At 36.3% G+C, this 16034-nt stretch overlaps 1 protein-coding gene across 1 annotated transcript; it reads right to left on the reverse strand.

Moving 5' to 3' along the window:
• Positions 1-566: 566 nt before the first annotated feature.
• On the reverse strand, positions 567-15764 carry LOC140170897 (fatty acyl-CoA reductase 1-like). Its single transcript, XM_072194099.1, has 10 exons — positions 15730-15764; positions 13220-13448; positions 9590-9765; positions 7992-8061; positions 7291-7397; positions 5960-6137; positions 3003-3047; positions 1853-1971; positions 1436-1503; positions 567-616 (listed from the first exon to the last, which is right to left on the reverse strand). Exons 1-10 carry the CDS (start codon positions 15762-15764, stop codon positions 567-569), a joined length of 1077 nt encoding a protein of 358 aa, XP_072050200.1.
• Between the last annotated feature and the right edge of the window lie 270 nt (positions 15765-16034).

The raw sequence follows: 16034 nt of genomic DNA on the forward strand, positions 1-16034 counted from the left end.
TAAAGGGTATACATCAAGTTAAAAATCATTACGTGGACAGAGCCTTAAAACCGTGGTAGAAAGACCAGTGAAAAACAATTAAAATCACTGGTCATATGTAAATATTCACTATCCCAATCTTTCATCTGTTTTAACCAGTCAATACAAGCCCTATTATGCTAATGACTGGTTAGGTGAAAGATCAAGAGGACGAATTTATATGATCAGTGATTTTGGTTTTTCACTGGTCTTTCTGTTACAATTTTTTAAGGCAATCTCCACGTAATGGGGGATTATTTTGAAAAATATTTTGCAATAAACGAAAACATTTATCTGTTGCCGCCTCGTTGTTCCACTTAAAATAATGATATAGCTATCGCCCGTGTTATATCTGGCAATAGAGACAATTAAGGCTAGGTCTACAAACAACACTTTTATTCTCATTATTAGGCAGATCACTACTCGCATATAATGGTACTCGCAATGTAAACGATACAAGCAACCGCGCATTTCAAAAATCATCCAATTGTACTCTCATCTAATTGTTATCTATTTAAACAACTCTTTACGAAAAGGTATAGATCTACTTACTGATTCTCTGTGTATGCAAATGATGTTGGTGGATATATATGAATTGCTGCATTCAAAGAAGAAAATAAAATAAAGATTTAGTACATATATTGTTTTAAAGTTATTTTTATTACTTCCGTGGTTCAGATACGCGCTGGTGGTCGGCAATCGCGTAGAAGTTGGAACGTCTCCTTCACATCTACGCGCCGACGACCAATGGGCCAACCGTGGGTCATCATAATTATCCAGTATAGCCTTGACTTTTCACCACACACACACAAAAATCAACTAAAAAACAAAATAACCAGTTTTTTCCAATATTCAAATATTGAAATATATGTACATAATTGTGTATTTGCTGGGTACCAAGAAACAGTAATTTGAATCAGACGGATTAAGGAAATTATTTCATTATAATGATATTATAATGTTGTTAGATAACATCACTATCTTCATAAGTAAGTCATTTAAGTAAGCCTATCTTATCTGTAATACTAAATGAAGACCTGAGCGCAAGAAGACCGTAAGTCCACTTGGCCCCTCAACATGTATACACTAAAGTTACGTATAGTTTCTTAGGCCTTTATAATGTTTAATACATGTTCCAGGGTGAAAACATCATGAAAGGTTGTGAAAGATTTGTTTTGGCCCCTGAACATGTATAAAACATTACCAAACTATACGAAACTATACGCAACTTGAGTGTATACATGTTGAGGGGCCAAGTGGACTTACGGTCTTCTTGCGCTCAGGTTTTCAAATAGTTCTTGTTTTTCTAACAAATTAAGCAAAGACCTGTTTTGTAGCTCTATAACTTCAAAACAAACTTTTTTAGATAGATTTTGCAAATTAGCCTGGATGTCAGATTCAGATGACATGCACTTACCAATATCTTTCATGGTTACCGGGTTGTTTGGACTTGTGACGAGATTGATAACTGGAATCTGTGTGGGCCTGTGTAAGAGACGTCGTAAAGGTTAAACATACGTTTAAATCAAAATATAGAAATAAAGAGAAGCGTTTGAATTCTGCTTATTGATGTTATTGATGATTAAATTTTAATTTTTTTTTTTACTGGAATTATTTTGATATGCATGATCCTACATTTTTCAAAGCTTTACGTACATCACGATTTGGAGCAATAAAAAAGGTACCTTTTTGGAGACATCACTGAGAATTAATTCACAGAGAAACTGATTATGTGGAGTGTCATTTTCAACTTCACATCGAAACGTGTCGCCTCTGACACCCAGTTATCTGTAGGTGTATGCCATTTGAAATGGCACAGTTTGTTATTCCGTACCTGTTCACTGCGATATGCCATGCTGATGTTACCAACGTATTTACAACCAGATCTACAGGAGTGATATCAGCAACCACGTCTTCATTGCCTAGTATGCTTTGTAGCAATCCTTTGTGACCCTGTAGGAAAAAGAACATGGGCAAACTGAGATGTTTCTTGTAAAAAGAAATTGATGCCCTTCTTGATCTTATCTGCACAAAGCAATTCATTTATTTATAATTTTTATCCACATAAATTGACTAGCGTCAATTTTTCTCTTGGATTCAGTTATAGCTTTAGAATATTGACAGTATACATTTGAAATTCAAGCCAGACCGTTATCTCCCGCAGTAAAGGATAGAACGCATGCAATGGATGGATGTGCATATCGAGGGTTTAGAGCAAGAACTATAGCTATGTCAACAATTACATTATATGTATGGTCACTTAAACAGTTAGCATGGTTAGTTAGACGCAATTGGCCATGTACATACCCCAAAGTCACTTACATTATATAACAGAGGGCAGAATTAACCGCCCATTTGTTGCCGAAATGAGTAACATGTAAATGAGTGGCCCAGTATAAAAACGGCCCATGGCACATTTGTGAAAAATAGAGGGCGCTGTTGAAAAATGTCAAAGGTCACCAAAGGTCATCCATACAAACATAACACATCATGAATGTAACTCGGGAATGTTGTCAATAATCTTTTAAGCATCAAATTTCTTATGTATTTTATTGAACATTCGTATATTTACAGTGCCGATTTCTCCCAATGACGAAAAATGTGCCATGGGCCGTTTCTATACTGGGCCACTCAATTGTGGACATAGCTAGTTCTTGCTCTAAGCCCTCGATATTTTCGATGGCATTGTGCATTTTCTGGTCCATCCAAACTAAGCTAAACTAACCACAATGGCCTTGAGATTAAGCCTTTGTCCTGAGGGTATTGTTATGCAATGTGATATTTAAATTCCATAATTGGCACTCCCTGAATAAACTGATCATGATTTTGTGAGACAAAAATTCATTTTTAAACTAGAAAAGCAGATTAAGATTTGCTCTTGACTCCAGGGGAACAAAGCATATTGTTACAATATTGCTCATTGAACATTTCGATATTTTATGTGATATGACAAAAAAATCAAATAAACCAGGAAACGTACTTACTGCAATCATAAGACCAGTAGCACCTGCTAGATTGTCTACCCAACCCTGTAAAGAAAGATTGATAAAATATGCATAATGGTTATCAGCGCACTTCGCGGTGATATATATTTCTAAATGCGCTTTTATAATACGCACGTGACCACCTCCGCGCTGCCATAACAGCTTGTACACAATAAGTCTCGAAGTGACCTTCTACATAGTGGGTGGTCTTCCTATACATTTGAAGGCGGAACAACATGAGACTACTGTGAGCAAAATTGTCTAATTTGTTCAACTTTGTGACTATATTGCAAACGTTTCCGTCGTTGAATATTTTTTCCGTCGTCAAAAACTTTTTAAATGTTGTTTTTGATAACATATTACAAATTCGGAATCCCCATTTGTAATAATTTTGCTATTCAATTAAGGGGTGGGGTATGAACGTTTGGACAGTATTTATTGTGGGACATTAGAGCACATCAGACATATCGAATTGCATTCTGAATACGAAGAATGTCCTTCTGATATCAAATAATTTTCATTTTTGAAATTCGCAATGTAATACACATTTTATGGCAAATCATTAAAATTGATATTTTTATATTTAACAGTACTCGAAGTAAACTTTGTAAATCTGATGATTTATACTTAAATATGTCCAGGCCGTAGTGCTATACAGTCCAGTTTGTGGAAGAAGATGCAGTTTGAAGCGAAAATCACTGCGCATTGTAGGCCATAATGACCTTTGGATGACATTCACCTCAAGTTGGTCATGTGACGTAATATCAGGCAATGATCCTAGTGATCATCTTTGATCAAATTCATAACAGCATAGGGCTCATTTGCTGTTGCAAGAAGAATTAAAACTAAATACGCATAACCCTTCGCAACCGGATTCGCTTGCTTAAGGGATCTGGACTGTATAGCACTACGGCTTGGACATGTACATTCTATTGTTAGCCTACTAGTCGGAAATGATTTAAGGCCAAAAACACCTTTCACTCAAATTCACTTCAGAATGCATAACAACAAGTTCAACACACTGTTTGACTGATGTATATAATCTTGATTCACACTTGACCTGCAAAGATCAATGTTCAGCGAAGTCCACTAAAGACTTGAATTTATATATCGCTTGGGTAAAAAATCCTCGCACAGGTGACAATTTCCAAAATGGTTCTGCTTTCACCAATCACTCACTTTCTCCAGGAAAAAGGGTTTTCCCGCTAGGTTCTACTTTGTACGGTGATAGATGTGTTTCCTCCATCGTTATATGTTGTTAGAATATGATTGGCTTTGCAAATTGACTGGCTCACAGGTACCTTTGATTTGCCGGTACATAGACTATAACATAATTAGAAAGCCTATAACCAATTCTAACTCAGGTCTACCACGAAAAAATACTTTGATGCAATAAAATGGTCACATTGAGACTATGGAAATTTCCGAGATCCAAAAAATAGATATAATTTAGTTTGTTTTTCTGATCAAAACGGGATTCCCCCAAATGTATTTATACCCGGGCCTTATACACAAACTCTTGCATGATTACTTGAAAGGGGGTTCCCATTTCTCATATCTACCATGAAATATAGCTTTAAATTGTAAACAAATTTAAATGATCAAATTCAATTACTCGGGGCACATCACACTATAGCTAGTGTCTATGTGTTGTTTACAGAATTGATGTACTTTAGGGCAGAGATGCCAGTTTTCAGGTTTTAACCTGAATTCAGTTTTTTTTATAGTTCAAATTCCCGCATTTTTATTTATTTTCAGCCTGTTTTTGGGACTTTTTGGCCTGCATTCACGCGCTTTTCAGGGTTTTTTTAGTGAAACTGACTGGCATCTCTGTTTAGGGTCATTTCCGGAATGGGATCAAATTAGCTTCAAAATGCTCCTCCTTCCCCAAATTTAAGACGTCACTATAGCATACGTCGGCTATTATGGTGTACACAGAATTGGGGTCAAAGATCATTATACTGATGTGGGGTCAATAAATGATCAATTGAATGTGATAGTTTGATTATATTACCTGATCAGATTAGGGGTTCTTAAAGGGAACATTATGCCGGCTCTCAACACGCGATATTCAAAATTCCCGCGACGAAATTGTCTAAATGCAATGACGTAATAGTTATTTGTGCTCAATTGTCGTCAGCCTTCATTGTATACTGGGACCAATGACGTAGAAAAAATAGATCGCTGAGCTCGAGCTGGTACGTTGCCGTTTCATTGACAATCACACACTGAATAAGCCATTATGAAATGAAGGGACCTAACAAAATCAGCATCAAATACAACTAAAACGGAAACTGAATTTACGCTAGCATGTATGGATTAATAAAATTAAATAAATTACTTGTTTTAGCATATTTAACTTTACTGTGTACCATTTTTTTATCAAAAAATTGCTGAATAATAAAGGCAAGCACGCTCCTAAATCTAGTTCATTCGCCCGTTGCCATGCAGCGCTACAGGAACGGCGACTGAAGGCGAAATTTCGTAAAGTGGTAGCGTTGTTTAGCGTGGCAACACTGATGAAATACCAGATTCAGGCGTGTTTGCCTTTATAATTCAGCAATTTTTTGATAAAGACAATGGTATACTGGGAAATTTAATGCGTTTTAATACATGATTTGTTCAACTTTGTGATCTATACAGCACCCAAACCGGGACCCAAACCTGCTTCACAGATTCGGCGAGCAGGGCACTCTATCCTTTCTACCTCATTGACTGGGACGTCATTGCACTGGACAATTTCAGCGCCCGGGAATTTTGAATATTGCGTATTGAGAGACGGATGTTTTCATTTTCAAGGTCACTATGAGTTTGTTTTAAATAAAACCACGTGATACGTGCTTGATAATTATTTTTCTTACATATAAGGCATTATGTTGTGCTTGCCGGAGACTACCTTTAATGGTATAGGGCGTCAATAAACTATCGATTATTACTTGATTAGATTTCTTGCTTACCGGAATGGGGTCTTTCCAAGATGCTCCTACGATGGAAGGTCTTACGATACACAATGGCATTCCTACGCTTTCCTTAACCAAAACAGTCTCAGCTATAGCTTTGGTAAACGTGTATGTGTTAGGATAATCTCCAAGTAAATAAGGCGTCATGTCTTTGACCATGTCCTCAGACATCCAACTGTAAGAGGCACAAGTCATTGTATGATGAGGTTACACCAAAATGTTTTGGATCAAAAATAATTCGAAAATAAGTCTTCATGTTGATTATTTAGATACAGAGCATAATGAATTTTTGTGCAGAAAAATTTTGTTTTCGGTTACGCCTAGAGATAGAAATAAATAGTTTAGTACATATTCTACACAAGTTGATGAAACAAATTGTCTGATTTCAGCATTGGGGTAGATGTGCAAAAATAGATCAAATACTACTCCGCATTATATAATGTCACATTTGTACATATAGAAAACCATCCGTTGTTCCACATAAGGCAAAATAATACAGCATTGCTATATGTATGGGGTCATTTCACTCAACTTTCGCTAAACTTACTTATGAACGGCACCCTTTCGTATTAAATAGGGATTTGCTACAGAGACCCTTCGTAAAGTATTACGTCTAGTACTGGGTATTAGTAACTTTGCGAACGGTTACGAAGAGGTTTTTTTTCTTAAAGGAGTATTTCGTGATCCTAGCATCCTCTTTTTATGACATTTTTCAGTACATATCCACGAAAAAAGCATATTCCCAAACTTTCAGTTGATTCCGATTTTGCGTTTGCGAGTTATGCATGATTATGTGTATTACACTGCTCCATAGACAATACGTTGTAATTTCGTTCTGGTGCACCAGAACGAAATTCAAATTTCACGATATCTTTGCAAAACGAATTAATCTGCAAGAAATATTTTGTACATAAACATTATGTAGCCAGAGGTTGCCAGTGATATAAAAATCTCAACTTTTTTTGAGAAAAGTGGGGGGATGAGGCTGTGGATTACGAAATGCCCCTTTAAGTTTGTGATATTGGTTAACGCCAACCCAGAATGGTCCGCATTTCAATGTGATCTCCTGAGATGACACAGAAAACAAACAAAAAATGTTACAATAATAGTATTTAAAGGCTATTCATGCTGTTAATATCAGGCGTTAGAGAGTATACCCTTTTTTATCCTGATGTGGCGGTGACGCCAATGCGCGGAGGCAGCTATGACCCGCGCCCATCTATGAGTAATAGAGAGCGCTAGCGATTTGAAACTGCGCCCAATGAAATGCGCACTGACCAAGCTGACGTCACTGCCACATCAGGGTGAAAAATGGTATAGAGACTTACTCAACAGTGCTGAGAAGCTTGTATGGATCCACTGTCGGTGGGTAGACTTTCTCTTCTATGTCTTTAAATATACAATTGGAATATGCTGTAGAAACGTGGACGAACGCCTATGGAATATTGATATATAGAATAAACATACAAGCAATAAATATATATTAATAAGACTTAAGATGGAAAAGATAAAATTCATTCTAAGAACCTGGATTGTGGAAGACTTCTTTTATGGATTTAGGGAGTTTGTTCTATCAGTATTTATGGTAAAAATTATTTAATTGAAAGCTAAATTACAAGTATTTTAAAAATATTTGTCTTTCGCTTTTTATATATGGACGAACAATATTTTGAGTTCTGAAATAAAAACTTAAATGCTGTAAAATTGCTCCCAAAACGAAACGCGCGTTCGCAACCGGAAACAAACTTGCTAGCCTAATATATCTTGCTACAGTCTTACTGAACAGTAGTATTAATCTTGTCTTGTTTACCACCTTTGCATTAAATGCATTCAAATGTACAGGAAGACCACCCACTGTTTATACGGTCACTTCGAGACTTACTGTCTACAAGCTGTTATGGCAGCGCGGAGGTGTTCAGGTGCGTATTTATAAATACGTATTTATAAATATAGTCGAAGCATACTGCTGAAGGCGTTTGGTATAATTTCTTATTAAAAAAAATAGCAAAGAGATGTTATAGATACGTACTTGTAGGTCCATTCCTCTTGATAGATCTAAAAGCATTTGGACGGCCTTCACATTCAGCTGGAGTGATAACCTGATGAAAAGGGAACAACAAGGATATCATATTAGTTAGAAGGGTAACTGCGGGACAGAGTTGACAAAAGTACCAAATTGGGCCGTGTGGGCGTCAAAAGTGGTTGATAATCTTCTCAGTTTTCAAAAAATTCCAAAACATGCTTATTCCATCATGATTGAAAAATGTATTCCTGAAAAGCGTATTGGTGTTTGGAATTCATTGGTTGATGATTCGCAGGACTTGGACTGGGAAGAAATCCACTTACGTAATTTTAAAAGCTCCATTGATTCTCGTCTCCGTTCATTTTACTTTAAAATTTTCATAATGCAATTGCGTTTAATGATTTTCTGTACAAAATTAAAAGGCGGGATTCACCATTATGTACTTTCTGTGAAAAGATGCCTGAAACAATTACTCATGTTTTTTGCGATTGTGAAGTGGTTCAACCTATTTGGAAGGATTTGCTTATCATCATTAGAAATAAGCATGATATTAATTTTTCCATTTCAGTTTTTGACAAAATGTTTGGTGTCCCTGATGATCAATTCTTAACTTATCTATTTTTATGTGTTAAGTATCATGTATTTGTGAGCAAGTTTCAAAACAAAAAACCAAATGTTATTAGCGTTAAGGCCTACATTAAGAATAATAGGGAAACAGAATATTTAATTGCGAAAAAGAAAGGTAAACTCAGCTCCCATTTCCGTAAATGGAGATTTGACCTGTAATACTTTCTTTTACGTTAGGTAATGGCTGCATGATCATGATATACATGTATATTTTGAATTACCCAACAATGTACAAATGTACTTTCATGTGTTAAAATTTGTTGTCTGCTGTTGTTTTTAAATTTTTTTTGTGATTATTGTAATTTGTTGATAATTGTTTTTCTCATAATAAAAATCTAATAAACATTGAAAAAAAATAAAAAATAAAAAAAACCTGCCCTGTGAACATTTGGCAATTTACCTATATTGTACTGAATTACACATGGCAGCTACACATGACAGATAGTGCACTTACTCACTTCTGGCACTGAGCAGACTGGTCAACAGACAAGTACAGTCATGGATTTGTGTCTACTTCCAATTGGCACTAGTTCAAATCATTCATTGCACAGAAGGCCATGGCACGAGAGTTAAATAGACACAGCGTTAAAACTAATAGAAATGGTACCCCCGGTGCGTTTTGTTGTTGTATATCCAACTATTTCCTCCTTCACCTGACACCACCCGGGGGTCATATCTTCGTGGTATTTCGAGATATCTCCATTTACGACCAAAAGGTTAGTAAGTATAAGCAAGTAGCATACACTCATAGGGTGATAACTTCGGTTCACCAAATTGACCGAAAGGAGGTCTGGTATAGATCCCAATGGCGAACTCAATCATGTTGAAATGTTGCTTTTCTTGCAGAGCACTATCCATAACCATTTTGCACTGATTATCAGTAAGGCCATTGAGTTGGTATGAGTAACTTTTTAACATGTTTGAAACTTTTGAATCGGCACCTCTTCTACACAATCTAGACTTTGTAACAGACTTACTTCAAAACCTCATTAAATTTGATGGTTGCAGCTACATGAAATACAATGGAAACATTTGCTTGAAGTGTCTTGATATCTTCGTCGCTGAGACCGAGTTTTGGTTGTAATAGATCGGCTTGAACTGGAACGATCTTGTCCTCGAAGCCTTCCTGGCATTCTCGTAATCGATCGAAAAGCTGCAAAAAGATGAAGATAGAAAGTTTTAACTTAAAAGAGCTTTTACAATGCTTACTTTATAATGCGTACTCGTTTGTTTTTTGCTTTCTATATTTTCCTATAGACGAATCCAAATACACGCATTCCTACACCTGACTAGCAGCCTTTAGTTGGGTCCCCGTCGGCTACAATGCATCCAAAATGTGAAATGATTCGGCCTTGGCGGAAATTTTACACTGCATTCTATCACCCGTTTTACACCTTCCGCGAAAACACAGGTAGACAAAAGAATGATTAAAGGTTTACAACACAATACAGTTCCAACAGTTGTGCAAATAAAAGCCGCCTTACACCTAGAGAAGGTCGAGGAGGGTTAATAGAATAATACAGTAGAGATAATTAATTCCGCAAGTAATCCCGTCGCATCTATTCATAGATGTACAAATGGATGAACAAAAGGACTATGTATGAATAGATGCGACAGGATTACCTCTATTGTATATATTATTCTATTATTAACCCTCCTCGTCCTTGCATCTTCTCTAGGTGTTAGGCGGCTTTTATTTGCACAATCGGTCGCTCAAAACACCAGGTTGGTGCTAGCGGAAACCAAAGATGGCCGACCAAATCCTGACCATGACTTGGCTCGTTGGATTCGTCTATATCTCAGTTCTACAATCGTCATCTTTGGCTTAAGGTGGTACTACGTACACCCTTTGAGAAATGTGTGACTATTTTTCATTTTTCTCAAAAAATGATTAACACACTGGTAACAAAAGTTATGTATGTTATAGTGGCAAGGAATCCAGTTACTACACTGGAATTACAGTGACTCAAGACGAGCGGTACATTATTTAATTAAGGTGGCTGTGTACTCTCAGACATGCATGTAGTAAAAGTGCAATAACTTTGTAATTATTCGCGCAAAACATATAAAAGTATACATTTTTATGAAGGCAAGACATCAACAAATCTTAATATAAATACAGATTTGGGGTAAAAACAACAATTTTGAAGAAAATCACAAAAAGTGAGTTTTTGGCAATATTTGTTAGGTACATCATAACAAAAAACACTCTTTCCAAAATATTTTATTTTGTTTTTAGCTCAATCTTGAGGCTCCATTCCAAAAACGGTTTTTTTATTTTTTGATATTGGCCTTATTTTTTGAGATATTGACCATATAAGGCATCAAAATGAACTTTTTAAAATTCAAAAACGCCTATTTGCACAAAATGATGCCCAAAATCGGAAATAGACCAAAATATAAAAAATGAGAAAACCGTTTCTTGAGTCGATCATGCTTTTTACGATGATCATATTTGCTTACCTATAGATGCTGTATTTATTGAGTTATCGTGTACCTAAATCGTCATTTTACCGAGAAAATGAACATTGAAATAATGGCCGTTGAAGTTTAAAGTGGTCACATTTTGCACTCTCATCGAATCTCACAGGAGAATGCGACAGTTTTCGTTTTTGAAACTTATATTACGTGAACATCGGGTAAATCCACAGCCCCTTGAGAAGTTTGAGCGAAATCCATTCATAACTTGATATTTAAATCGAGGGAAAGAACTTGAAAAAACCCACATTTTAGCAGCTAAAACGGAGCCATTTGACCACTAGGTTTTTGTGAAATCAGTGCTTCCGTGGTGTTTCCATAAGATGCGCGGCGCATGCAGATAAGCGTCGCGTATGCGTCGCGTATTTGTGCGTTAACAAATTGCGCGATACGCAACGCGATGAGTTGTTGCGCGCGTGTACCTTGCTGGTACAACAAAGATTTTCTTTCCTTTTCAATTTCAAACACGAGTGGAATAGTGAAATAAAATCCTTAAAATATTGCAGTTGGAGTTTACAAATCTGGATTTTCATTCCTTGTATTTATAAAAAACATAACAAGGTACAAACATATCATAAAAACTCAATTTTGAGAAAGAAACAATGGCTAGAGTACACAGCCGCGTTAACCACCTGTCTTGAATCACTGAAATTTCAGTGAAGTAATTGGATTCCTTGCCCCTTACAGCCCCTATAACCTTTGTTACCAGTGTGTAGTTATTTTTTTGAGAAAAATGCAAAATTAGTCACAACATTTATCAGGGGGTGTAGTACCACCTTAATGGCATGGATCAGATAGCATATATCTATATGAGATTGAATATCTTTGAGTGTTTTACAAGAATATATTTTTCTATCGATCGAGTGCAATACTTGTATCACACAAAAACACCACGGCCATTCGAAATCATTATTATTAATTATATCAGACTGATTTAGTAAAAATAAATCATATTGTAGCATGGTGCTTCGAAATATGCAGTACGCGGATTTATTGTATCACTCAGAAAGGCTGATATAGTTATAATAACATATATTCTAAGATGCATGTTCTTCAATGAAGTAATATAGTACTTTAAAAAAGCGCAGTGATTTATAGTTCGCTACGCACAGACACAACGCCTAGACGTTGATCCACAAGCCTCAGCACACTTTACAGGTTGTCGCTGACCACTAAGGCCCCACATCATTCCATAAACCATTAATTGAACAACAATTCAGGGACTTTGCTGCTCCCAGACCGCACACCTTAGACATTCCACAAATAACTTTCGCAACCAGGATCAGCTCCCCGAGTTTCGTACGGGTTACAACGAGACCAATTAGCAGTAAGTTCATTGTCCAGGGGAATGTACACTTGCTCAAGTCCTTTCGGACCTGAGGTCTGTGATATGATATCTTGTTCTTTTGTTTCGTTTATATGGCCCTGGTCACTCCATCGCCAAGCCACAGTTCTTAAACATGTTTAAAATAGGCCTACGAGAATAGGCCTATATACATACCTATATATTACTTAGTATTCTATCCATTGGTATGTATATCAGCCAGTGTCCAAAGTCCCTGATCATGCTGGTAATATTTGTCTTGTGCCAATAATCTTTAGCTATCTTTGCTTATTGCCCTAATCTCTTTTTAAGTGCTGAAGATTAATAGGTGTGATATGTTCTCCCTCCCCTCCAGCTGTTTTATATAGTGACAGGCCTTCAAGGTGTTCTTGCTGTTGTCCGAAGTTTGTGCAAACTGAAGGAGAGAGTGACAGTTGACATATTTGGACATATGGTCCTGGTCATAGTGGTCATGGTTGACCATAGATGACTTGTGGCTATATTATTTTTGATATCATAAAAACCATGAAAACACTAGTAGTCCATGGATTAACTGTGGCTTTTATTTATCAGCATAATGACAAAATATCTCCGAGTAGTATCTGTGTAGAAACCACTATCTTAGAAGCACTTACGCCTTGAAATCAAGGCTAGGGGAATGTCAAGCTGAGTCAAATTTTTCCACGAGAGCGTACTAGGCACCACCCGGGTTCGAACCAGTAATATATCGCACCATAGTCGAACGGCTTATCGATCGAGCTAACTTGACTACTATATGAATTTGTGATACAGTGTAAATACAAACCTTAGTGTTGGTAATTTGTTGCAATCTTTTCTGGATAGAATCTCCTCTTTTTCCTGGCCTTATTAGAAGATACAGCTTCTTGACATCCGGACAGCATCTTAAGATCTTCTCCACTAGAACTTTGCCGATAAACCCTGTTGCACCAGTAATGAGGACGCTCCTGCCGGCAAAGGATTCAGGAATATCAGGTTTAGCTGCATGATCCATTGATAAAGGGTTTGGTGATCCACTAAAGAAGGATGAAAATTTGATTATCAACAAGAGCAAAGGCTTTTAAAATGGTTTATTCCAGTTAAAATCCATGCACCTTTATGGAAGAAATGACCTTAATTTCTCACACATGAGGTACAATTTCAAATGGAGTCACTCATTTAGGTAACCGCATTTGAAACTCACACTCCCTGGAAGAATAAGGTCCTTCGATGGGGGCCGGGATGCATGGATTTCAACTGGAATAGCACATTTTTCCTACAATCAACTTGGCCGGTTAATACTTATGCGAACCCGGCACAAACCTATCTTCACTTTAGTTGCAACATCCACTTAAGCATCTGTGCAGCTCCCCATATTCCAGTCCATTGGGTGAAGGAAGTTTTTGATATCCAAACTAATCACCGATTTTGAAAAGCAAATCGAAACGAAATAGTTTAAAAAGTATAAAACTGTGAGAGCTAAACAACTTACCCAGCTTTATCCTAGTTAACACAATAGTAGAATGCATTAATATCTTTTAACTGGTTAACAAATAGTAATGTATGTTGCAATTGTCAAAAACCATTGTATTATTTATTGGTACTTTGATTAAGCACCCTCAGTAACCTTCAACTCTTGCATGTTAGACTTGGCTACTTTCCTGTGTTAACTTTAGATAAGACTTGTGCAAACTCGGTGTGATGATCCGATTCATTATCAAACATCTGATGTTTGTGGCATTCGTTTAAGTAAATCAGACCATCTTTCTCTTATTCCATTCCACACTGTGTCACTGTTATCATGGTTATATCATGTGCAAGATGTAAGGATAAATCCTATAGACGAATCCAATTTCACGCATTCCTGCTCCTCAATGGCAGCCATTAGCCGCGACGGGTACCCAACTATCCCACCTAAAATGTGGGATGATGCGACCTTGAAGGGTATTATAAACTGCATTCTATCACCCGTGTTACACAAAAGACAAAAGAATGATGACAGATTACAACATCCATCCAATTGGGTACTCACAACACCTGATTGGTGCATGCGGGTAACCAAATATGGCCGACCAAATCCTGACCATGACTTTGCTCGTTGGATTCGTCTATATTAGTATAGATGGTGGTGTGACTCGTGCTTCTCAAGAGCCAATTTATCTCTGAGACTGATTTTAGGTATTTAAGCTCGTCTTAGATTTAACTGAATTTCCTTTCAGTGATTCTTATATGTTTTGATTTGTGCTCTTGAGAAATTATTAAAATTTGCTCATCTAAATGTGCAAAGTCTCAGAAACAAAGTTGATATAACATCAGAGTTTATTTTATGATATGAATGTTTTGTGTCTCACTGAGACTTGGTTAACAAGTGATATTTGAAAACAATGAAATCAATATTTCTGGTTACAATTAAAGTTGTATTGATAGAATGGTGGACTGAACAATGTTATGTTAAAGAATGTGTTAACTTTAAAAATAATGTATAATGATATAATTGAAGCACTTTGGATTGAAATCAATTATTATAGTGTACACTACATCAATTTGTGTGCTGATAAACTACCTCATGTTTCCAAAAATCTATTTCATTGTAAGATGAAGTTTAGGTAACTTCAATATCGATATTTCAAAATCAAGTCAATCTTAGACAATAACAAATCTTGCTGACCATTCTCAACTTAAACAACTTGTTTCGCAATCTGATAAACTAATCTCGTCTGGTGTACATAGTCTGAAACATCAGTGACCATTCAGTTATTTACTTAGTAAGAACACGAAAAAAAGGTCAGGTATACCCCAAAAGAATTAAAGCGATGTCTTTCATACAGGAACTTCAAAATAATTTATTTCTAATATCAAGAATATCAACTGGACTGTTTATATTTTGTTAAAATTGGATGTTTGGTAAATCTATCTTTGATCACGTGTGTAATACACGCATCGTGGTCTGGTTCTAATCATTCTTGTGCCACCACTTTACTTCAAGTTCAAAGAACACGGATGATCATCGTGCCATAGGTGTATTTTTCTTGACTTGAAGAAAGCATTTGACACTGTAAATAAAAATCTTCTCTTAAATAGACTTAGTATGTACGTTAACTGATATGAATTTGATTGGTTTAAATCTTATCTGAGTAATTATCTTCTCTTCATAATTCACAAAGTCTATCATGTAAATCTGTCATGCATGCTGATGATAAAAAAATACTACCCTTCTTTTTTCTTATGATCATCCAAACTTCAAACTGATTTGCATAATTATGCTGATTGGTTCCAAACCAACCACTAAACTGAGAAGACCAGTTTAAGTAAACTTACCTTGGTGTTATATATATTTGATTCAAACGCCACATGGTCTATATTAACCAAGGAGTTTTTAATATAGATGGAGGGAGAACCCCAACTGGTCTTGCCTACCTGTGTTACCAATTTGTTGTATTCCTCCTCTTCGCGTTCGTTGGAGTAAAAAAATATTGCCTTTTACGAGTATTATGACCATGATATCGAGCAGAAGCAGAACATTTTGAGCCAACTAGCTATTTACCGATGACATTTATCAAGTTTGGAAAATTGACTGTACTATGTACGTCTGTGGCTGCATGATGAATTATCAAAATAATGTA

This window comes from Amphiura filiformis, chromosome 15 (genome assembly GCF_039555335.1).
Source record: "Amphiura filiformis chromosome 15, Afil_fr2py, whole genome shotgun sequence".
In the NCBI taxonomy this organism is placed as follows: domain Eukaryota; kingdom Metazoa; phylum Echinodermata; class Ophiuroidea; order Amphilepidida; family Amphiuridae; genus Amphiura; species Amphiura filiformis.